Here is a 26,583-nt window from a genome sequence, read left to right on the forward strand (position 1 = left end):
ATTATATAAGCAATTCATTTTGTTTTTATTCTTGTTGCAGTAGAAGTAAATCTATTTGTCAATAATATGTAATCTATTAGTAGTTTTGTTATTTAATATATTTAAGTCTAGTCTCAATCATATGTGATTATCCATTTTTTGGTATTGAATAAATATTGACACATGGTTAGTTTATATATGTTCAATTGTATGTTATAATCACATATGATTATACAATGGACTTCATTGTTAATCATATGTGATTTTACATTGGATGCATTGATTTATATTAAGTTGTTTCTTTTATAATCATATATGGTTAAACGTTTTCTATATTTGATTATACTGGTGAATGTTCTTCTACTTCTAATGATGCAAATTCGAGTAGTATGATGAGTACAAGTTTTGTACCATATAGTTACGGGTCAGAGGTTCTACATGACATCAAAATGGATATTCCTGAAGAGTTTAAACCTATTGAGTCAATGAGGTTCAAATATATCAATGATGGAATTACGTTTTATAAAAGATCTGCATAGGAGGTTGGTTTTGATGTTTGTATGAACATACTAAGAAAAATGGGTGATATAATAAAGCACAGGTACGTGGTTTGCAACAGGATGAGAAAACCAAAAATGAACTCAACAGATATTAAACACTAACATAACACAACCTACAATGTGTTAGATTGTAAAGCTATATGTAACAGGCCAAAAATGAAGGTAAAATTTTCATTTTTAAAAACGAACCAAAAACCATAATTGTTTACAAAACATTGTTCCTAAAAGTAATAATAACAAATCAGAGAATCCCAAAATCAAATATCATAAAATCCGTAGGATGTGCATGATCATGCCTTTGCTTTTCCCTGATCATCGGAAGTACCTGAAACATAAAACTTAAACTATAAGAAAAAACTTAGTGAGTTCTCCAAAAGTACCACACACAGTCAATATAGATAACAACATACATAACATGAGCATTCAGCCGAACTGGACCACCTCTCCTGGCCTACAACCTATCTAGACTGCTCTCTGGTTTGGCCTGAAAGGATGGGCCTTCAGTCTATTTAGACCGTCCCGTGTATCTTTGTAACATCCCAAATATCATGAAAATATTTGGGATTATAAATTTAGTATATAAAATGAAATGATGAATGTATACATGTGAAATGTAACACACAAATTCTCAGGTACTAATAATAATATTGCCTTGTTTGAATTTTTAAGGACCTACTCGACGAGTTGGCTTCCCTACTTGTCAAGTAGTAGCGGGTTAGTCCGATTAGTTTAATGACCTACTCGCTGAGTCCAGGGTGGAACTCGACGAGTAGATGCTGGCAGATGAAACCCTAAATTTAGGGCCATGCGCCATATTTAAAGTGGTCATTGGCCTCCCCCAGCTTTCCCTTTACAGCTCCTCATCTTTCAAAACTCTGATTCGTGTGTGTGTGTGTGATCTTTGGTGAGTTTAAGCTTGAAGGAAGGACTTGGTGAAGGGAGCACTTGAGGAAGAAAGCTAGAGGAAGCAAAGAACTCGTGGGGGATTCAAGATCCACTCTTGTGAAGCACTCCCTGAAGGTATTAGGCTATTAGTTGGCTCATTTCCACCTAAAGCCCTCTTTTGCATGGATTCTAAGAAAGGGCTTTTGTGCTTAAGCCAAGATCTGAAGTTGTAACTTTAGATCTGGACTCCCTTTGGTCGTTTGATGCATAAAGTTATTAGTTGTACTTAGCATGAGCCTCCCCTCAAGTGTGTGACTCCATTCCAAGCTTAGAATTGCTATTTTAGAGCTTAAAAGCCTTGCATGCACGTAAAGTTTGCAACTTTACGTGAAAGGCATGCCTTAGAAGCCTAGATCTGTAATATGGAGGCTTTGCATGGCTCAAATGATTCTGTATGATCTCAGAACTATAACAACTCGGCGAGTCGCAAGAGGTGACTCGGCGAGTCATATGAAGATGAGCATAAACTCGACGAGTTGGATGAACAACTCGGCGAGTCTGATGAATTTCGCTTTAAACTCGACTAGTTGGTTGAACAACTCGGCGAGCCGGATGAAGTTTTCTGTATACTCGACGAGTTGAAGGAACAACTCGACGAGTAGACTATATCCTGGGAAACTCGGCGAGTTAGGGTCAACATGGGCTGTTTACTTGAACTTATCTGAAGTTGACTAAGGCGGACTTTGAGGGTAATGTCTGGTTATTAAATGTCGCCTATAGGCTGTTGAGTCGGAGCAGCTCGTGGGGTATTTTGGTCACAACGTGTCAGTTCATCATTCATGTCAGGTGAGTCTCCTCACCATACCTATGGGTCTAAGGCACCAAGGCCGGCCCATTATGTGATTATGATAAATATGTTAGACATTTTGTGTTTTGCTATGGTATGTGATTGCATGTTGTATGAAGATCCCGGGGGAGCCCGTAGCATTGGATGTAAGACCATGTGGGGTAGCCCATGGCAGTCCTAGGTTAATACCATGTGGGGTAGCCCATAACATTGGATGTAAGACCATGTGGGGGACCCATGGTAGTCCTAGGTAAAGACCATGTGAGGTAGTCCATGGTACTGTTACAGGTTTATGTATACATGGCTTATGTTATATGTATGTAGCTTTATAGCTTACAGGGTATCTGATATGTGTGTAGCTTTTATAGCTAGCGGGATATGTGATATGTGGATTGTGTGTGTGGTATGCTGTGGGAAACTCACTAAGCATTTCGCTTACAGGTTCTTGATTGTTTCAGGTACTTCGAAGCCTAAGGGCAAGCACAAGACCTGATGACGTGGCATGTACTCTACCTCTCTTTGGATGTCTGGGACTCTCTGATGTTTTCAAAAAGGACAACAATGATGTAATAATTGTGAATTGGAAACAAATGTTTTGGAAATCTATGGAATATGTAATTGGTCCCGTTAATTAAAAAAAAAATCCTTGTAAAAGTTGGGTCGTTACAAATTGGTATCAAAGCCTTGGTTTGAGAGATTCGGACACATCCTCGAGTGTGTCAAGACTCAAACTGAGGTGGTGGTAAAATGTTTTCAAAACTAACTTAAAAAGGATTTTAAGGCCAAAAGAGGAGAGTGCAACGCGTGTGATCAGCTGAGCCAAGTAAGTAGTTCCCAATTTAATTAGCCATGTTATACTGATAATGAGCTCTGTCGATTATATGAAATTGCTAAGTGTATGTTCAAAAATTATATATGGTTAGGAGTTGATAGCATCAGAATGGGTGATTTAGCCTTATTTCCTTTCCTTTTTTGGATGTGGTCTTAGGGTAGAATCTCTTATTCCAAATTCAATTTGATATTTTCTGTGTATAATCTGCATGCTTTATAGCAACCTGCAGTGATTGGTATGATTGTTTTGAGTAGGAGAATCATAGGGTGTCCAAGGATTGATTCATGCGAGGGTTGTGAGTCATGGTTTTGCGGATGTGATAGATTTGAAAGTACTAGGTAAAGCAGCGAGGAAAGGTACGGGTAGGAGTGGAAGGTAGTATTGGGCCCATACTATTGGAAGCACAGGACCCGTACCCAAGCCCATGTTTTACCTGGGAATTCCAAAGGAGCGCGGTATGGAAGTAATCTCGTTATGGGTATTCTGATCTTTATGTTTTGTGTTATGGCAGTTCAGCATGGTGGTTACGCGATTTGGAGCAGGGGGGTCAGGATCCGGATCACGGGCTAGGTTAGGCGACCCTACTGATGGTATTGATGAGAGGCTACGCGAGTTGATTGCGACTGAGGTTATGAGGGGCTTCCTTGATGCTACCCCAGTCATCATCGGGACGGTCAAGGAGGGCATGATGGAGATCATGGAGGAGAGACTTCGAGCATTTAGGGCTGATATTTCTGCAGGCTAGGGTGGAGCTCAAACCCCCTCGTTTAGGGAGTTCAAGGCATGTGGAGCTCTGGAATTTTCTGGGGTGAGGGATCCCATTGTGAGTAGATGTTGGGTAGCGGACATTAAGAATGCTCAGCGCACGAGTTCATGCCTGGAGGAGGTGAAGGTTGGATTTGCTTCCTGTATGCTGAGGGATAGGGCCCGAGATTGGTGGGGCGAGGTTACTAGTCATGTAGGAGTAGCCGGTGTGGCTGGTATGTCGTAGGCTGAGTTTGAATAATGTTTCGATCGGGAGTTTTCACCGCCTATTGAGGTGCAACGGATGGTGAGAGAGTTTCGCGATCTATAGCAGACCACTGAGACTGTGGCGGAGATCACCGCCAAGTTTCGAGACCGAGCCTTACTGATTCCTCAGTATGCAACAGATGAGGACATGCGGAGGACCCGATATCACTCTATGCTGAGGGAGGACATTCGGGAATTTGTGAGCTTCACAGGATTCAAAACCGTGAATGAAATGGTTGAGAAGGCCCGTGAGAGGGAGATGGAGTTGGAGACCCGCACGAAGCGGAAGACCGAGCAGGCATAAGCAGCGGGGGCTCAGGCTAAGAAGCCTAAGACCTCTGATTCTTCAAGTAAGGGCTAGTAGGGTCGGGGCCGGTGTGCCAAGTGTGGGAGATTTCATAGTGGGGCTTGTCGACAGCCGGGACATCAGGATGTTATTCCTGTGGCAACCAGGGCCACTTAAGTAAGGATTGCCCCAAGAAGGGCTTGATATGTTTTCACTTCAACCATACATGCCATAAAAAGGCCGATTTTCCAACATTGCAGGGAGGGGGAGGAGGATCCGCAGTGGCACCCGCGCCCGCCACTATGAGGATTACTGATGGCCGCCCTAAGGTGGAAGCTCCAGTGGTGAAGAGCCGCGCGTTCCAGCTGACTACCGAAGAGCCTCAGGTAGCACCAGATGTCGTGGCTGGTATGTGTTCATTATTCTCTGTCTCTTTTATGCTAAATGTTTATATGTAAGTTTTTATGCTTTTATAGGGACCTTTCTGGTCAATGGCATGTCGGCCCATGTCTTGTTCAATTCGGGAGCTACCCGATCTTTTGTGTCTCGTGCGCTTAGCAAGAAGTTGTTAGACGCACCGGGGACTCTGGATACCCCACTCGAGGTGGAGATTGCAAATGATCGCACTGTGAGTGCTGCAAGGGTGTGTCAGGACTATGTCCTGAATGTGCATGGCGAAAGGATTCACGTTGATTTGGTCCCCATACCGTTACGAGGGTTGAAGGTGCTTATTGGGATGGATTGGCTAGGGGCCAATGGGGCCATGATCGATTGTGAGCGGCAGTTGGTACGATTTCGAACCCCAAGGGGGGGGGGGCGAGGAGAACTGGTTTTCCATGGCGAGAAGGCCTCGCAGGGCCCGACCCTCTATTTGGTTGCATGGGCGAGGAGGTTTTTGCAGCAAGGATGCATGAGATTTTTGGCCTACGTTTCAGATATGCGAGTGGAGGCAGTGACAGATATCGATAACGTACCAGTGGTGTGGGACTTTCGGGACATTTTCCCTGAAGAGTTACCCGGAGTGCCTTCGGAAAGACAGGTGGAGTTTCGAATTGATTTGGTACCGGGTGTAACCCCGATATCAAGGGCACCATATCGGCTGGCATCACCTGAGATGCAGGAATTGTCTGCGCAACTCCTAGAGCTACTAGACCGAGGGTTCATCCGCCCGAGTAGTTCTCCATGGGGAGCTCCGATCCTTTTCGTGAAAAAGAAGGACGGGTCGCACATGATGTGCATCAATTATAGAGAGCTGAATAAGATGAAGGTGAAGAACCGCTATCCCTTGCCTAGGATTGACGATTCATTTGATCAGCTTCAGGGGGCATCGTGGTTCTCTAAGATTGATCTTCGGTCAGGGTATCATCAAATAAGTATTCAAGATGAGGATGTACCGAATATAGCTTTCAGGACTCGTTATAGGCATTACGAGTTCGTGGTGATGCCATTTGGACTAACCAATGCTCCGGCCGCGTTCATGGATATCATGAACCGAGTGTGCAGGCCGATGCTGGATCAGTCGGTGATTGTTTTTATTGATGATATCCTGGTCTACTCTAAGACCAGGGAACAGCACAAGCGGCATTTGAGTGAGGTGCTGGAGACCTTGAGGATAGAGAAGTTGTATGCGAAGTTCTCCAAGTGCGAATTTTGGTTGCAAGAAGTACAATTTTTGGGTAATGTCATCAATCAAGAGGGTATTTCGGTTGACCCTGCGAAGGTGGAAGCTGTGATGCAATGGGAAGTAACGAGGAATGTCTCCGAGATTCATAGCTTCTTGGGCTTAGCGGGTTATTACCGGAGATTTATCCAGGATTTTTCCAAGACTGATGTGTCATTGACCCATTTGACCAAGAAGAATGTGGCCTTTCGATGGGGTGAGGACCAACAGAGTCCTTTTGAGACCTTGAGACGGAAATTATGTGAGGCTCCAATCCTAGTACTGCCCGAGGGATTGGATGGTTTTGTGGTATATTGTGATGCATCAATTTCAGGGTTGGGTGCAGTACTGATGTAGAGGGGGCATGTGATCGCATATGCCTCGAGGCAGTTGAAGCCTCACGAGGCAAATTACCCCACGCATGATTTGGAATTGGGGGCAGTGATGTTTGCCCTCAAAATTTGGAGGCATTATTTGTATGGGGTGAAATTTGTTGTGTATACCGATCACAAGAGTTTAAAGTATTTGATGGACCAGCTGAACCTGAATATGCGACAGAGGAGATGGTTGGACGTTCTGAAGGACTATGACTGCGAGATCCTATACCATCCGGGGAAGGCCAATGTAGTGGCCGATGCATTGAGTCGTAAGGCGAAGGGGTCGCCAACCAGGGGTATTTGTATGAGGGTGACGGTAAGTCCACCCTTGATAGACATGATTCAAGAGGCTCACGTCGAGGGGGTGAAGAAAGAGAATTAGAAACTGGGAATAATTTGGGGGCAGTATCCTTTGTTTGTCAACGATAGTCGTGGAATATTGATGCAGTGTGGCCAAGTATGGATGCCGATGTCGGGGGGAGTGAGGCAGAGACTGTTAGAGGAGGCGCATAAGTCCAAATTTTCTATATATCCGGGTGCAAAAAAATGTACAGGGATTTGAGACTGAGCTATTGGTGGCCCTGCATGAAGCGAGAGATCGTCGGGTATGTGGAGCGGTGTCTAACCTGCAGGAAGGTCAAGGTCGAGCACCAGCGACCTCATGGCAAGGTTCACCCATTACCCATTCCCATGTGGAAGTGGGAAGCGATCACTATGGATTTCATCACCAAGCTACCACGGACAGCGAGGGGAGTAGATGCCATATGGGTAATCGTAGATAGACTGACGAAGAGTGCTCATTTCATTCTGATCTCTGAGAGTATATCTGCGGAGAAGTTGGCGGACATTTATGTTCGAGAGGTGGTGGCTAGGCACGGAGCGCCGGTATCGGTGGTTTTAGACAGAGATGTTCGGTTTACATCCAGGTTTTGGGGGAAGTTCCACGATGAACTGGGTACCCTGCTACACTTTAGTACGACATATCACCCCCAGACTGATGGCCAGAGTGAGAAGATGATCCAGGCACTTGAGGATATGTTGAGGGCATGTGTGCTGGATTTTGGAGGAAGTTGGGATACGTATCTTCCACTGACAAAGTTTTCGTACAATAACAGCTATCATGCTAGTATTGACTGAGCACCATTTGAGATGTTATATGGGTGGAGGTGCATGACCCCATTGTGATGGATGAAGTTGGACATCGGGTTTTGGGAAGCACGGAGGTGGTACTTGAGACCACCGGATTGATTCAATAGGTACGCGACCGGTTGCGAGTCGCGCAGAGCTGTTAGAAGAACGATGCGGACCGACGACGATCCGATCTCGAATTTCAGGAGGGAGACTTTGTTTTACTGAAGGTGTCACCCTGGAAAGGGATTATCCGGTTCCACAAGAGGGGAAAATTGGAGCCTCGGTTCATAGGTCCGTTCAGGATCATATCCCGGGTGGGCAGGGTGGCATATCGATTAGAGCTTCCAGAGGAGCTTAGTCGGATTCATAACACTTTCCATGTGTCCTAGCTTCGGAAGTGTGTTGCCGACGAGTCCTATGTCATATCCTTGCACGGCATTCAGTTGGATGGTAGCCTGAATTATATCGAGAGACCAGTGGCGATTTTAGACAAGATGACAAAGAAGCTCCGGAACAAGGAAGTGAAGTTGGTAAAGGTGCAATGGCAGCACCGAAAGGGTTCCGAATGGACCTGGGAATCGGAAGATGAAATGAGAGGTTTCTATCCGGAGTTGTTTGGAGCAACAGGCTTCGAGGATGAAGCCTAATTCAAGTGGGGGAGATTTGTAACACCCTGATTCTCAGGTACTAACAATAATATTACCTGGTTTGAACTTTTAAGGACCTACTCGATGAGTTGGCTTCCCTACTCGTCGAGTAGTAACAGGTTAGTCTGATTAGTTTAATGATCTACTCACCGAGTCCAGGGTGGAGCTCAACGAGTAGATGGTGGAAGATGAAACCCTAAATTCATGGCCATGCACCCTATTTAATGGGGTCATTGGCCTCCCCCAGCTTTCCCTTTACAGCCCCTTATCTTCCAAAATTTTGATTCGTGTGTGTGTGTGTGTGTGATCTTTGGTGAGTTTAAGCTTGAAGGAAGGACTTCGTGAAGGGAGAACTTGAGGAAGCAAGCTAGAGGAAGCAAAGAACTCGTAGGGGATTCAAGATCCACTCTTGTGAAGCACTCCCTGAAGGTATTAGGCTATTCCTTGGCTCATTTCCACCTAAAGCCCTCTTTTGCATGGATTCTAAGAAAGGGCTTTTGTGCTTAAGCCAAGATTTGAAGTTGTAACTTCAGATCTGGACTCCCTTTGGTCGTTAGATGCATAAAGTTATCAGTTGTGCCTAGCATGAGCCTCCCCTCAAGTGTGTGACTCCATCCTAAGCTTAGAATTGCTATTTTAGAGCTTAAAAGCCTTGCATGCACGTAAAGTTTGAAACTTTATGTGAAAGGAATGCCTTAGAAGCCTAGATCTGTAATATGGAGGCTTTGCATGGCTCAAATGAGTCTTTATGACCTCAGAACTGTAAGGACTCGGCGAGTCGCAAGAGACGACTCGGCGAGTCATATGAAGATTAGCATGAACTCGACGAGTTGGATGAACAATTCGGCGAGTCCGATGAATTTCGCTTTAAACTCGACTAGTTGGTTGAACAACTCGACGAGCCGGATGAAGTTTTCCGTAAACTCGACGAGTTAAAGGAACAACTCGACAAGTAGACTATATCTCGGGAAACTTGGCAAGTCACTAGTTGCACTCGGCGAGTTAGGGTTAACATGGCTGTTGACTTGAGCTTTTCTGAAGTTGACCAGGGCGGACTTTGAGGGTAATGTTTGGTAATTGAATGTCGCTTATAGGCAGTTGAGTTGGAGTAGCTCGTGGGGTATTTTGGTCGCAAAGTGTTAGTTCAACATTCATGTCAGGTGAGTCTCCTCACCATACATATAGGTCTAAGGCGCCAAGGCCGGCCCATTATGTGATTATGATAAATGTGTTAGACGTTTTGTGTTTTGCTATGGTATGTGATTGCATGTTGTATGAAGACCCTGAGGGGAGCCCGTGACATTGGATGTAAGACCATGTGGGGTATCCCATGGCAGTACTAGGTTAAGACCATGTGGGGTAGCCCATGACATTGGATGTAAGACCATATGGAGGAGCCCATGGCAGTCCTAGGTAAAGACCATGTGAGGTAGTCCATGGCACTGTTACAGGTTTATGTATGCATGGGTTACGTGATATGTGTGTAGCTTTATAGCTTACACGGTATCTGATATGTGAGTAGCTTTTATAGCTAGCGAGATATATGATATGTGGATTCTGTGTGTGGTATGCCCTGGGAAACTCATTAAGCATTTAGCTTACAGGTTGTTGATTGTTTCAGGTACTTCGGAGCCTAAGGGCAAGGGCAAGGCGTGATGACGTGGCGTCTACTCTACCTCTCTTTGGATGTCTGAGACTCTCTGATGTTTTCAAAAAGGACAACAATGATGTAATAATTGTGAATTGGAAACAAATGTTTTGGAAATCTATGGAATATGTAATTGGTCCGGTTAATTAAAGCAAAAAAATAATTCCTTGTAAAAGTTGGATCGTTACATGAAAAGTGTAACACCCTGAAAATCCTGAGATCGTAAAGGTGAGTTATGACAATTTAATAATACATATACAAATGTTTGTAATTGAAAAATATGTATAAAGGTAAGGAAAGAAGGAAAAATGAACATTTCATAAATGGCTAACAAATTTATTTTGAACTCGTGTAAAATGGCATATGTGAAATACGGGTAAGATTGGAACGTGGTAATGTAAAATGGGATTACCAAGTAAGTAACACAAAAAGATTTGGCCAAAACTGATGTCGCAGTAACGAGATATTAGTACTCAAAATTGCGAGAAAAATATGGTAAAAATGAGCAGTTATAATATATCTAAGTAGAAAATGTAAATTGTAAAATTCTAATGTTTCGAGCTTAATAACTATAATGAAATATGATCCATTGAAATGATACTTGAACTTAACATGAATTAAAGATGAAGAAGATAGAGAAACAAGAATCATTTAAATTGAAGTTCGTACGAAGAAGATACAAACAGGAGAATCTGATAAAAAGTTAAATTTGTTAAGAAAATATCGCTAACTAAAACTGAGTTTAAACGAAATCAGGTACGGGATGACGGATTTTAAAAGTTTACATTCGTCTATAATAGGTTAAAATATTTCTGAATGGCCGGAAATATTGTTGGAATAACCGGGAGTAAAATCGTTATTTTTAGAAAATAATAACGTTAGTTAGTACACAAACTTGGAAGGCTTGGAAGACTGACTTCCCGGCATTCAAATTGAGCAAAGCATATATCATTTTATAGAGCTCATGGAATACTAAATAACTCAAGTTGAATCGGGTTAAACAAGTCAGATGAACAAACTACGAGTATTTGAAGTTGACTAGAAAAAAAGGGAAAACACCAACATGGACCAAGTCGAAACACCCGACACTGTAGTAGAACGTGAGAGCAAGTAACCAGCACTCGAAATAAGGATGTTCAAATTTTGTGTTTATTATGGCTAAATAGTCCCAACACGTGGAAGAAATCATTGAGCTCTCTCTTTTTTTTTTTTTTTTTTTGGATACGTGATTTACGGATTCTCATTCAAGCAAAAACCATATATGGCGGTTTAGCATACTCATACCATTTCTTGGTAATTTTTACATAACTTAATCGAGAAAACTATATATTGATGTTTGAATTCTTAATGCTAACTTTTTTACATGGTTATCATACTTTTGAACGAAACTATTATCATAAGGTAAGTTGGACCGGAAAGATTGGTTTCCATCATACGAAGAAGACATTTGATTTTGTATTTTTCAAACGTATGAACAGGCATAATATATTAACCTTGACGACTAGTTTCTGAATAGAAATGTTGATGGTAGTTTTTGTTGATGAAAGTTACCAATATACGGAATCTGTAATATAACATTCAACATTTTTTTGGTGCATTTGCATTTCAGCATTTTGATCTTCATTTTCAACCCAAGATATCGTGTACACTTCTAGTTGGATTTCATTTACTTAGTGACAAATATCAAGTCCCTACTTGTTATAATTTTATCAAAACAGTTGTTTTGAGAATTTTAAGAAATTTTAAAATATTGTAAATTGTTTTCAAATAAATCTATTAATTTATTAAGTAATCATTCTAGATATATATATATATATATATATATATATATATATATATATATATATATATATATATATATACACAAAACACACATTGTATTTATTAACAGTACAACAGATTGACTTTCATATACAAAATAGACTTTATAACATTTAAATTTTAAGATAGACGAAGGAAGAAAAAAGAGACATAGTCTGTACCATACTGTTGACTATCATAGACAACTTATTTATCAACACACAATTATAAAAGCATAAACTAAGACGTGATTATACAAACATAAAATTTACCAGTATTCATTGACTAGGATTATGATAAAATGTTATTGATGTTGATGTTGACTCACCATATATAAGTGCTACTTCCTCATAATGCTTCACATGTCCAAAATTAGGTTCATCTGTAGAGGGAACATGTGATAATCTGATTCCTTCTAACTCAGAAGCAACTTCTTTCATTGTTGGCCTATTTCTACCATTAAAATTCAAGCATTGCATTGCCAAGTTAGCTATGGCCAACAACTCAGACCTAGAACCCTCTTTAACAACACTTGCATCAAAAATAGACATCGCCCGGCCTTCTTCCATGGCTAACATGAAGTGTAAAGCTAAACTTCTGTTTTCACCAAATCTAGTTAAAGAAATTGGTTTTTCCCTTGTCAAAAGTTCTAACAAAACAACTCCAAAACTATATACATCACTTTTCTCGGTGAACTGGCTCGACTGGAAATACTCTGGATCCAAGTAACCAAATGTCCCTTTGACTAAGGTAGTCAAGTGTGTTTGATCTATTGACACTAACCTCGAAGTTCCAAAATCCGAAACTTTGGCTCTATACTTTTCATCCAAAAGTATGTTAGTAGTTTTGATGTCCCTATGGTATATTGGAATAGAGGTTGCTGAATGTAAGTACGAAAGTGCCCCTGCAACCTCTGTAGCGATTTGTAATCTCATGTTCAAAGAGAACAAAAACTCACCGGTTTCATCATGAATAAGGTCATATAATGTACCATTTGATATGAACTCCGAGACTAGTAATGGCACCTCGGTCTCTAGGCAACATCCCAGTAGTTTGACGACATTTCTATGACTTACTTGAGAAAGAATGACCACCTCATTGATGAACTGTTCTAGTTGGCTTTCATCAACCACCTTTGATTTTTTGATTGCAATGATTCGTCCATCAGCTAGCATGCCTTTATATACTGTACCTTGACCTCCTCGACCAAGAATTCTGTTCTCATTAAAATTGTGGGTGGCCTTATCTAATTCGTTGGAGGTGAAAAGAATGGTTTTATCAACTAAACTAATATCAGTTGTTTGTTGTTGTCTAAGAAGAATACCACCATTGCGTTTAAAAAACCTTTGTTTCCTTCTCTTGGCTTTAGTTTTCTTGATTATTTTGTACAATGCATAGCCCATCACTATTAGCAACAGCAACCCTATGCTTATACTAACACCTGGAAAAAAAAGGAAAATATAATATAAAAACAAAACATAAGAAAATTAAAATGCAATATTGTACGGTACATAATTCATCATTATTAGCAATATATTACAATCACTTGAACATATATTTTATTACTTACCCTCATTTAATAACATTTCCATTTTATCATCTAAATGATATCCTCTATTTATAATATTATTGTTTTTACTAATTAATTTGAAATTGAACTACTTGATAGTCCACGTGGTTTGGAGTAATTTGCATTTTAGTATCTAATTTTTTTTTTTTTTTTATAACTTTGACGGTCTTTACATTTTAATTTTGTTACGTGTTTGGTCCTTCTAAAAGTTAAAAGACTATTATACCCTTAATAAGTGTTATTAAATTAATTAATTTATTTGTTTATTATATAAAAATTATTTAAATTAGAATGGGCTTATTTAAAACCCCACACACTTAGCCATCCAATTACCTCACTTTTCCCTGATTGTTTTCACGTGCATTTCTATTCATCCTCTGTATTCTGTAATGAAGAAACTCAAAAAAACCATAAATCACCTTCATAAACCACCGGCATCTATTCCGGCGAACCATTGTAGTTTACTATTAATTTAATTTATTTAATATGCAAATTAAAATAATAATAATTCTATTTTTTTTATTTATGTAACTATAAATTTCGACCATATATATATATATATATATATATATATATATATATATATATATATATATATATATATATATATATATATATATATATATATATATATATATATATATATATATATATATATGTTCATTTGAAACCACCTATATTTTGTGAGACCGTGAGATGGATTTTTTTAATTTATTTTTATTTTTTTAGTTAATTCATGTTCCGAAAATAATATTTAAAACAAGAATTTTTTGATTTTTCCATTTATTTTTCATTTTAAAATTATTTTTAGAATATGTACAGTGTAATATTATATTTAGAATATTTCACGTATTTTTCAAAAAAAAAATAGAAATTTTTTTATTTTTTTTAGTTAATTCAAGTTCCGAATATAATATTTAAAAAAAGAATTTTTAGATTTTTCCATTTATTTTGCATTTTAAAATTATTTTTTAGAATATGTCAGTGTAATATTCTATTTAGAATATTTCACATATTTTTCAAAAAAAAAAAAAAAACGGATTTTTTTTAATTTTTTTTTTATTTTTTTTTAATATTTTTTTATATTTTTTTTTAGTTAATTCAAGTTCCGAAAATAATATTTAAAAAAAAAAGAATTTTTGGATTTTTCCATTTATGTTGCATTTTAAAATTATTTTTAGATTTGGTCTCACGGTCTCACAAAATTAGAATGGTCTCAAATGAACCTGAACCTATATATATATATATATATATATATATATATATATATATATATATACACACACACACACACACACACATACACACACAGTGTTAGGTTAATGTGAAACGGTCTAATTTTGTGAAACCGTGAGATGCAATCCTAACCACTAATTTTATAGATAAAAAATATTTTTAAAATGTAAACTAATTGAAAATTTTAGATTTTTTTAAATATCATTTTCGTCATTTATATTTTCCAAAAAAAAAAAAATAATAGAATTACTGGTTTACATATTATAGCAGAATATTATAATATTTTACAAATCTGACAAATCTAGTGGAATACTAAAATTTTCTAACATTTGAAAAAGCACATTAGAATATTTACGGTGTGATATTTTATTTGAATATTTCACGTATTTTTTAAAAAATGGTATTTTTTAGGTAAATAAAATGACGAATATAATGATTAAAAAAAGAATCTTAGAATTTTCCTTTTATTTTGCAATTTAAAAGTATTTTTAGATTCCGTTTTACGGTCTTATAAAATTAGCATTGTTTCAAATGAAACTATATATATATATATATATATATATATATATATATATATATATATATATATATATATATACATATTGAAAAATAAAAGAAAAAAATCCAAAAACTCTCTTTTTAAGTAATATTTTCGTTATTTAATTTATCCAAAAAATCACAAATTTTTTTAAAATATGAGTGAAATATTTTAATAAAATATTACATTGTAAATAATCAAATCGAGTTTTTAAAAATATTCCACTAAAATTTGTAGATATATTAAAATATTCTAATATTTTACTTGAATTGTTAGATTTGTTATAATATTATAATATTTTGTTAGAATTTTTTGAATATTTATAATTTAATATTTTACTATAATATTCTATCATTCTAAAAATTCGATTTGAGTATTTACAGTATAAAACTATATTAGAATTTTTCCGTACATTATGAAAAAAATGTATTTTTTTTTAATTTTTTTTATTTTTTAGGTAAAATAAATGACGGAAATAATATTTAAAAAATTCAAAATTTTTATTTATTTTGTGTTTTAAAAATATTTTTTTTATCTCCAAAATAAATGGTTAGGATTGCGCCCCCATGACTCAGAAAATATGACCGTCCGACATTAACCTAACCCACCTCTATATATATATATATATATATATATATATATATATATATATATATATATATATATATATATATATATATATATATATATATATCTAGGTCGGTTAAACTAAGAAAGGGTGTTCGGCTAAGCTTAGTTATTCTAATTTTTTGCTTATTATCGATTCCAAATCTGTGTAAGTTAAAAATAATGTTTGGTTAAGAATAGCTTATTCAGGTGTCATACATACATGTAATAAGTCACAATCAATAAGTTTAGAAATCTTATTAGCTTATAGGTTATAAGTTATAAATTGAAAATTATTGATGATTTTTCATAAACTTTGCTAAACACCTTCGTAAGAGGATGGTCAAGAGAATCTTTCAAATAAATGGAATAAATGGTTAGTTATAAAAAATGTTATCTACTAATTGAAGTTTTTAAAGATAATATTTTTTATTGATTTGATATATTAGGTAATCTATAATATTAGTTAGTTATGGATGTTCTGAATGATCTTTATATCGTTTAGAATTTGATATTGAGGGTTTTGTCTATTTTTAATAGAGAAATTGAATATTCTTTTACATTTTATTTTTACATATCATCCTATCCAATTAAATGTTGATATGTATAACATTTAATTTTCATTTGATAAAATTTAATGATATTTTAGGATACTAATATTACATAATTTCTCTTTTTAATAATATTTTTATCTGTGTAAAGTATTTTCTTTGTTATTGTTTTATATATCCATTTGAATAAATGTAATTAGTAAAAATCATAATATTTAATATTTTAATATAATTATGAGTAAATTATTAAAATCATAATAGCGGTTTGGACAAAATTATGCGTCTAGTCTAGTCTTACATTCGGCAATGGTGGATTTAGGGGGCTCACAGGTGGCACCGGCAATCCCTGACTTTTCCGACTGCAGTGAAAAAGTTTTCAAAATTATAATTTTATTTTTCTATTATCGTGCAAACCTTAATTTTTTCGTTTAACTGTCACACATGAAACATCACCTTCGCTGCTGCTACACACCGACTAGCCGCCACCATTTATCCATCCCTTACTTCACCCCCACACTGAGATTATAATTTGTTGGCACAAGAACCACCCCCATTGAATTTTTTCAAAAATACAAAACTGATAAAAACGTATATGATTTCTAATTATAAAAAAACGATTATAAGATTATATAATATTTGTGTAATTAGTATTTTATATTAGACGTTAAAAGGAGCTACATAATTAATTACTCAAAAATCATAAAAATTAAAAAATTAAAAAATAGTTAAACAATAGATGAAATGTTGTAAACTAAACGAGGTTAATTATAAAACATTAAAACAAATGGTTAATGTTTTAAGGAAAAAAAACTAAAAATAAAACAAGATCAAGAATACCTTACCTAGAATAACACCCAGTGATATTTTGTTGTCATAAAGACACGTCACATCCGAGTCCAAGCCATCTTTATAGTAACAGTGCCCCCCTTTAAATTCGCAATCTATGCATTTTTTGTCTTCTTTTGTGTTTCCACCTTCGTCCATGTAGCCCCATTCCAGTGATACTGGAACAAAACGCTGGTCCTCCACAGTAGATTGACTGGAAAACCTTCCTTTCATGTATGAATTCTTATCCACCAAGAAGGCAGACCTACTGCAGCTTACATTTCCAGCATGTGATCCTACCAATTCAGTTAGATTCAAGGTAAACGATTTGAGATCATAAGTCATTGTAGTTTCACAACAACCGATGCCAAAACAGTTGTTTCTTTCACTAACACTCTCATTGCCACAACTAGTTGAACAACCACCGCTAATATCTCCATTCTCATTAATGATGACGCCATTGCCACACCCTTCAACAACGAATAAGTTACCGTTTTTGGAAAAGTAAAACGGACTTCTGTTTAGGTCAAGACTACTATTCTGGATTGGATTCTCGCAATCCGAAATCATAGGGACATTAACAGTGAACCTTTCAGATTTTATATCCAACAACTCAAGATTGTTGAGGGCCGATAAATATGGTGTCGAGGAGTTACAATCGATAGTGAACCATTCATTCCCTGAACAGCTTCTTCCAATCCCGAAAGGATATCGAATCGAGACATTCCCACACATATTGTTGCATCCTACTGAAGTATCATTTCCTTTCAAAGAAAGCGACACAGGAACAAAAGAGTGGTCCTGGCCAATAGATTGGGGACCAAAAGTCGGTTGGCGATACTTATACATCAAGAAGGCAGACCCACACAAGGTTCCGTCTCCATCCTGGCTTTCCAAGCTTGTTCGATTCAATGTAAACCACCGGAGATCATGAGCAATTGTAGTTTGGCAACAACCCACGCCGAAGCAGTTGTTCAGGTCACTAACAGTACTATCCTTGCGACAAGTTGTTGAACAACCACCAACAATAGTACCGTTCTCCATGATGATGTCAGCATGGCCACACCCTTGAAACACGAGCATGTTATTGTATCGGGAATAACGGAAAGGACTTCTGCTTAAGTCAAGACTACTGTTGTGGAGCGAGTTCTTGCAATCAGAAATCATGGGGACATTAAGAATGAGGTGTGTGTAATACGCGTTCAACACCTCCACGTTGTTGAGTGCAGGAAGATAAGCCCTCTGTGAGTTACATTCAATGTTGAACCATTCGTTCAGAGAACAATTTATTCCAATCCCGAATGGGAAACGAATAATATTGGCCTGGCCACAGCTACGCTCGCATCTCGTCTGGATGTAATTCTGTGCTTTTGTGAATGTTGTTAACAAAATCAGGATAAGGAAATGCAAAACTTGAAACTGCTGCATTTTATTACCAACCATTCAAGGCGGAAAATGGAAGGAGGGATATTTTAATAATTAAATCTCAGTGAATTTCTGATTCTGTGCTCAACTGTGCTGCCAGGTTCGCTATTTAACGGACAAATTTAATTCATGGTTTACCTTGACTCAACAGGTTGAAACTTTCCCCTTTCTTTTCCACAAATAAAACAAACCGGTTAGAATAAGAACAACATATTTAATATTTTTCTATTCGTTTAATATTAATAGAAAAATTGCAACTCTAACGAATTTCCGATATCCAAATCGTAGCTGAACTATTATTTTACAAACGACGTGTTATGAAGTCTACGCTTGTAATTTCGCAACAATTACTTCCATGGTAAATTTGGTTATTATATTATTTAACTGCCAGTCTTTTCAGAGCAACTTTTGTCAAAAAAAAAAAAAATAAAATAAAATAAAAAAAAATTCAGTAAAATAAGATTTTTGTTAGAAAGGATTTCTTGTTCGATGCTAAATAATATTGTAACGATCAAAAATTTAATACCAAAAATTTCTTTTAATGATTCACTACTCAAACTAAAATCATCGTTTCCAAAACATAATATGAGTATAAGTTTTCAAAACACATGTTTATTATCAGAGTAAACATTCCCAGGCTGTCTAATCTATGGTGTGTGCCATGCGATCACCTCGAGTTCTTCACTCCGCTACCGGAAGTATCTGAAACCAAAACTGAAAACCGTAAGTACGAAGCTTAGTGAGTTCCCCACCCTACCACATACTGCACATACTGGGCCACGCCCGCTATCTTGGGTCTCGCCCCTACCTCGGGCCTCGCCTGTTACAACGACCCCACCGCTCCAGGCCCCGCCTGGCTTCGAGCCTCGCTCGGATACATATCTGTTTTACTTAGGCCCCGCCTGTTACAGGGCCTCGCCCGCTAACATTTAATATCACATAAACATATCACAACACATAACTAAACACATACAACTGGTTCTGTCCTAAGACCTTGCCTATCCTGGGCCTCGCCCATGAACTGCTACTGATGAGTCATGGAACCCCGTCCACACTCCTAGTGGTAGTGAGATACGGGCCCAGTCCACCCTCACTCCTTCCCTAACTTGGGCCTCGCCCCTGTTATGCGACTATTGAGATGTGGAAACCCATCCACACTCTGCTATTGGTGAGATATGGGTCCTCGCCCACACCCACCTCCCTACCAGGCACATACATGTATCACACAAACAACAAGTATAAACTATCATATAAACAATTCTTTGGGCACCCGCCCGCTATTATTGGACCTAGTCCTGAAAATCATACTACCATACTGTGCCTAGGGCTAACCCCCGGGTCTTCTACTCATAACTACATGGACCGGCATTGTGGCCTTAGACCCATTCACACAAAGGGAAACTCACCTGTATTGGCTGAACTTGCTGATGATCTCACTAGCTGCTGCCCGACAACTCACGGAACTCCTGCTCCCCTTGCTCCCCGAACTACCAATATCAATGCAACACTGAGTCTAACTGACCCCCGAAAGACAACCAAGTCAACCCTGGTCCAAGGTCAAGGTCCTGGTCAAAGTCAACCTTCCAGGTCAACCCTACTCGCCGAGTCACCCTACCGACTCGCCGAGTTCAAAATGATCTGATTCCCTCTATTCGCGACTCGACTCGCCGAGTCAGTCCATGACTCACCGAGTCTACCGATTTCTGAGTCCTGACCTATCCAACTCACTGAGTCTCCACCAGACTCACTGATTCGAGTCTAAACTTGAAGGGTTTGGGGTTTCGCGACCTGACTCGCCGAGTCCAAGAACAGACTCGCCGAGTACAAGGCAATCTTCATACGACTCGACGAGTTGTTCATCCTACTCGTCGAGTTTCTCTACAACTTCATGCTACTCGCCGAGTCCACTCAAAGGACTCGTCGAGTCCCTTCAGTTCTCCTTACGTGCAGAGGACTTTTGAGTCATGCATGGACTCCAAGTTGTAGATCTACCCTTCCCAAGCCTATTCCACACGTAAAGTTGCAAACTTTACGTGTAAAGAATGAGATCTAGGCAAAATATGCCATAAACTAGGGTTTAAGGCCAAGGAGCTTCAAAATAAATTCAAGGGCTGATACTTTACGGGGTTTTAGATCAAAATAAGCATGGATCTGAGGTAACAACCTTAGATCTGAACCCCTAGCTCGAAAGGTCACTCAAATGCCATAAATGCCCAAATACACACATAGATCTAGGTGCAAAGAAGGGAAAATAGCAGCTTGTTACCTCCAAGATTAATACCAATGAAGTAGATCTCGGATCTACACCTCCTCCTTTTGAAGCAACCCACTTGATCTTCAAGTTCCTTTCCCCAAAATTCCTTCCTCCAAGCTTTATCTCTCAAATAATGGAAGTTCTTACGAAATCAAGGGCACACTGGTTCTCTAGGGTGATATGGGGGCTGAGGGAGGGATATAACACCCTTTAAATAGGGTACAACTCCCGGGATTAGGGTTTTCCCCGTTCAGACCAGACTCGGCGAGTCACCTTGGCCGAGTCGCCGAGTCGGTCGCTTACTCCTCGACTTGGATCCCGCTCGGACTCGCCGAGTCCCTCCTTGGACTCGCCGAGTCTACCCTTAAAATTAGGGCTTTTCTTTCCTTTCTTGGCCTTCAAAACTTTGGGTGTTACAAATATAATGAAAATTAACAACATAAAATTATTTATACTTTGAACGAACGGTGACTGGAAAACCGTAATCCATATCACAGCCGTTCAAAATCTTGAAACATTAAATCTCATCCGTTTAAACTCAATATTTACGGTTGTTGTGTAGTTCTAGCAATCGGTTTCCGATGACAAATATGGAAGCAACTTGGGGACAAGAAGGAGGAGGGTCGGCAAATACGAAGCCTTCTTTGTCAAATATCTAGAAGCATCCCGCATGATCGACTCCACTTCTCTAATCGGTTTCCTAATTGGTTTTATGCAGGAAACCGTTGAATCCACCCCCATGATCTTCCTTCTTCATCGCACTCAACTGTCCCGTCTATATAAAAGTTCGATTTCATTCTAATTGCTTCAAGCCTATGATAATCATGTACCACAAATCAACTGAAATTTTTTTTTCCCTTTGAAGAAAAGCCATCTAAGGTATGCTTTAATTCATGTTTTTAATCTGATGTTGTTACTGTTAATTTATCTCTTCTCTTCCGCTTCTACGATTTTTGTTGTAAGAATCTTGGTGGTAGGTTGTGGGATTAAGCATTTGTTGATGGTTGGGGCAACATTCTCGCCGACGTCTATGCTTATAAGGTATTCCTTGAATTCTTTTACCATCATGACATTTCTTCCGACTTCCTTGATTTCGTTTAGAGAGTAAGAATGCCATGTTACCTGTAAGTTTTATCCTAATTCGTAAATCAATGGCATCACTATGCATCGTTAAGGATTTTCTCAAAGTATCGATGATCGCCAACTACTTTCAACAAAGAATAAACATATATTTTACTTAAAATGTGTGTGGATATCTCTATATAGGTACTAAATAATCCGCTTTTTAATCTTACTCAATTTAGACTTGAGAATTTAACTCTTTACTATACTGCCCACAAAACCTCAAGACGAAGATCAACACAGTGAAACTAAAACACAAATGAGCTTACCATCAATAGTCTACTCACAAACATGGTGACATGGGATTAGAATTGGCATGATGTCTTCTTTTGGTGAAACAAATGGTCTTATCAAGTTTGGAGCTAATTGCAACCATTAATGATGGTATTGTTGAACATACAATTTGGATATATAGATGAATTATAATTGGTTAGATTAAGTTTTTCATCATTTAGTGGGATTAATATAACATTGGCATTAAAATTAGTTGCTAATAATATAAGCGTTGGATGCTCACCTTTTCGGTAATGTTAATTTGTATTGTCCACATCATAACCCTATGTCCTTCCTTTTTTGCTCCTACACCTTAGTTTCTTTGAAGTTTGATCTTTTCTTTTGTGCAGTGATTCGTATATCAAGAACCCAAGCGTGCATTTTGTTTGGAAACTAGAGTCTCAAAATGTTTTATCTGTTTCCAATTTGAAGATTTTTTTGGCAAGGTGACTTTGTTGGGGAAGAAACATGGTTGTAGAAGCCTTGTAAGTCTAAAGACCATTGGAGAAAGCACAACCTTCTGATCATGGGTTAGAGGTATTATGGCATTTTCAACATACCAATAACAATTTTGCTATCACCTACTGTTACAGGACCTAGGAAAAAGGTATTATGGCATTTTCAACATACCAGTAGCACATGATAAAGGTTTTGTGTGTGTTACACCTTGTGTCTAACCATATTTGATCTTTCTACCCAAGAAATTTATCATTTTATTGATATTCTCAAGTGCTTCATGACTAGATAGGTAGGTTTGCATATTATGTTACTCGTTTATGCTACTGGAAAGACACGCTTCTCCTATGAACCTTAAGCCTAAGGGAAAATTTTTGTGTAGGCTAACATAGCATATTGAATTCTTGAAAAAACTTTTAGATGCCCTTTTAGTAGTTACTGTAAACAAAATTTTGATACAAATTTTAGATGAACATATTGTATACTGCGAATATGGAAAACTGAGGGAAAATAGCAAAGAACTCTACATAGCTAGAATGGTATGTGTTATAGGATTTATGTGTGTGTGTGTGTGTGTGAAAGTATGTTCCTATTTAAAGCATTTTAAACTATAAATAATTAACACTCCTTGCGTGATTTTACTATTTTTTTTAATGATTTTTTTTACTTTTGCCTATTTGCATACTTGATTTTGAAAGTATGTTGCTATTTTGAGCATTTAATGAAAGTATGTTGTGCAGGTACCCTACACAGATATAACATTGTACTTATGTAATTCATTATACACACGTACAATTAGGTAGCAAAACATTGACCAAACCTGAGAAAGCCTTGAAACCATAGGCTGAAACAAATGCATCCGAATATTCGATATTCATGGTTAAAAAAATGATCGTTTTGCCCTCCGGTTCAATTCGCCAAAATGGAAACAATCTTTACACCGGGGGACGAAAGGTATGATGTTAATCATCTGTGGTCATTTTAATGCAATTAAATTTCTTTTCATTATATATATATATATATATATATATATATATATATATATATATATATATATATATATATCATATGCTACGGGAATTAATAAAAGAATAAGTTGTTTAGCAATATGAATACGTTCAACCTTTCAAAAATATCATCATTTTCATTCATTCTCGTTAATTATTATTTTCTTTTTGTTCTCACACGTCGTTTTTCACTCATTTTCATTCTGACAGAATACGATCCAATAAAACATTCTACAACATTCTGACAGAAATGAAAATAATATTAATAAGTGTACAATAACCTTATAGATGATTTAATGAGTGAGAATGTGTGTTAATGACAATAGTTATGTAAGATTGAACGTATTTATATTATCAAACAACATATTTTCTTTATCGTTCTCAAAGCATACGATAGATGTACAATAATTAGTTATATATATATATATATATATATATATATATATATATATATATATATATATATATATATATATATATATATGGAATAAAATTATAAGATTATTAAAAAGTGAAATAAAAAGTGGACGTACATGATTCCATCAAAGTACCAATTTTAACCCTAGATAATAGTAATGTACTCTAAGGACATCACCATAAATACCAACCAATTTTGTTTTATGTGTCAGTAAATGTCACGCATGTCAATGAGTTTTCACTAACATCATTTACCTAGCCAAAAACGACTAGGGGTAGAATGGTCATCAGAGATGACTAATTAATGGATACAGTTTTAGTCGATTTCTTGTTACCGGACTACTGGTGGATAGGTTATTTAAAAAAAATTTATTTTTATTATAAAATTTCTTTATAATTTTTATATCATTTTTCATAATATAATTTTATTATGAAAAAAAATGTAATATATATGTATGATCTTCTAGGGGTGTTCGTTTGGATGGATCGGTTCGATCCGATCCAATTAAGTAAATCCAAATTGATTTCCGTTTCCAAAATATGGATCCGAATAATCCAAACTAAATTCAAATCCGATCTGATCCAATCCAATTATAATTTGGTTGGATCGATTTTTATAATTCGGTTTTCAAAAAGTAAAACATTTTAAAATAACATATAATTATAATATTATCTAATTTTTATAGAAGAAACAAAAAAAATATTTAATTGTGATTTAAAATTTATAAACTACTAAGAATGTATATTATAGTTTAATATTTAATAGATAAAGAACTTTTAAGAGAAAATACATATTAACGTTTTTTATTAGATGAAACTTTTTGATCTTATTTGAAAAAATAAATTAAAAAATTAATAAATAGTTATACTTATATTAAAAATAAATAAATAATAAATTGTTATTCGTTTTTTTTTTTGGATTATTCGGTTCATATTTTATAAACCAAAACCAATCCGAAATCCAAAATAGTAATTCAGTTTTGTTGAAAACTAATCCAAAAATCTGAATATCCGAACCAAATAGTCCAATGCAATTTGTCCAATTGGACAATTTGGTTTTATCAAAATAATGAACAATCCTATGATCTTCAAACGGGTGAATAGGTATCCATCTTTCAATCGGCATCAAATACTACTTTTCTCAAATATTTTTTTGAAAACACTATTTATCCAGACAACACTTAATACAAACAAAGCTAATGATATGCATTTGATGTAGATCCTGTTAGTGGTTTTTCATTCCATCCATTTTTGCCAATGACTGCCACATCATGAGGTCACTCGAGATTTGTAGGTCTTGATGAGTATGATGAAGAATTGGGTTTGACTTTACGAGGTATGTATTTTCATATTTGTAATATATAAACTTAGTGCAACAAATAGTCACATATTTTTCTATTCTCTTAGTCCAAATTCCATAACATCCACCTTTTTCTATATTTTTTTTGTATGCTATGGTTCAGATTGAATTGACAAATATTCTTTAAAATTAAAGTTATATCCTTAATATAAAATTATACCCGTCTGGTAGACGACTTAACCGATGTAAAAATAACCTTTGTTTTGAGAAAAATACCATTTTTCCATGCATAATGCATATGATCTCAATTTGTTTTTCAATGGTAAATTGCACATAGAAGAAATATAATTATGGTTGCAACCTTATAACAACCAAGAATTTGCCCGTTCCCACAATCCCCTATCATTCTACTTTGCTGATTTGTCTTCTGTTATTTCTCAAATATTTTTCATTTTCTGGTTTATATTTATTGAAGCTTGTCATCGGCTGGCTAATTTTTTGAATGAAGAAAACAAGTTGGTGGCTAGATCTGAATACTCCAAGTCCAAAAGGAAAGTCCAATCTATTAGATATTGTTCACCCCACAATATGATGTTTCTTTATTTTCACATGTATTTGACCTCTTTACTTTAATTGTTCCAGCTCTCAGATGTTCTTGTCTAATATTTATATATGAACTGTTAAAAAAAACACTTGTAAACATTTTATAAGTTGCAAATTAGTTATTGTTTCTTTGGCTAAAATGAAAGTTACTTATTGTTTCTTTTGGTAAATAAATGAAATCCGGTGTTATTATGATAATGAAATGTAAGCATGAGGCTATCCATATGAAAAACATACTTTACACACCTGGCATTGTTAAAAACCTCGTCTCCGTACAAAAATTTACTTGTGATAATCTTGTATCTGTTGAATTTGACCCTTATGGTTTATCTATGAAGGACTACAAGAGTGGGAAACTCCTAACGAGGCACAATAGCACTACGGATCTTTATCCAATCAACGTTCCTGCTCTCACTCCACGTTTATCTTTTTTTTTTTATTTCCGCTAATTCATCGTTTTGGCATAATAGACTTGGACATCCGGGTCTTCATGTAATGGACTTTTTAACCCCGGTGTTGATGTAAAGCTTTTTTGGACCAATTAAACTCATTTGTCGTCCGCCCAATGTGTATAACTAAAGTCTAAATATTATATTGTCATTAAGTTTAAACACATTTAAATAATGCTTAGTATATTGTAATTATTAGGTTATAATGAAAAAAGTTAATTTGTGTTTCATTTGGTTGTGTTTTAATCGATTGTTATTCTTTAATTTGATTGTCTTTTAATCTATTGC

General features: G+C 36.5%; 1 protein-coding gene and 1 long non-coding RNA gene across 2 annotated transcripts; one reads left to right on the plus strand and one right to left on the minus strand.

Moving 5' to 3' along the window:
* Window positions 1–11,782: 11,782 nt before the first annotated feature.
* Window positions 11,783–18,576, minus strand: LOC145031503 (wall-associated receptor kinase-like 8). The gene is made up of 2 exons (XM_078980078.1): window positions 17,007–18,576; window positions 11,783–13,104 (listed from the first exon to the last, which is right to left on the minus strand). Exons 1-2 carry the CDS (start codon window positions 18,430–18,432, stop codon window positions 11,942–11,944), a joined length of 2,589 nt encoding a protein of 862 aa, XP_078836204.1. The 5' UTR covers window positions 18,433–18,576; the 3' UTR covers window positions 11,783–11,941.
* Window positions 18,577–22,307: 3,731 nt separating this feature from the next.
* On the plus strand, window positions 22,308–25,867 carry LOC145031505 (uncharacterized). The gene is made up of 4 exons (XR_013676952.1): window positions 22,308–22,600; window positions 23,260–23,473; window positions 25,163–25,279; window positions 25,719–25,867. It is a non-coding gene; the product is annotated as an uncharacterized LOC145031505 (long non-coding RNA).
* The last annotated feature ends 716 nt before the right edge of the window (window positions 25,868–26,583 follow it).

The sequence above is a fragment of the Lactuca saligna genome, chromosome 2, assembly GCF_052625555.1.
Source record: "Lactuca saligna cultivar CGN05327 chromosome 2, ASM5262555v1, whole genome shotgun sequence".
NCBI classification, from domain to species: Eukaryota; Viridiplantae; Streptophyta; class Magnoliopsida; order Asterales; family Asteraceae; genus Lactuca; species Lactuca saligna.

Coding starts and splice junctions, on each gene's coding strand:
- LOC145031503 (XM_078980078.1), bottom strand. CDS start 18,432: ATGGTTGGTAATAAAATGCAGCAGTTTCAAGTTTTGCATTTCCTTATC. Junction 13,105..17,006: donor ATCACTGGGTGTTATTCTAG/GTAAGGTATTCT, acceptor TTTTTTTTCCAG/GTGTTAGTATAAGCATAGGG.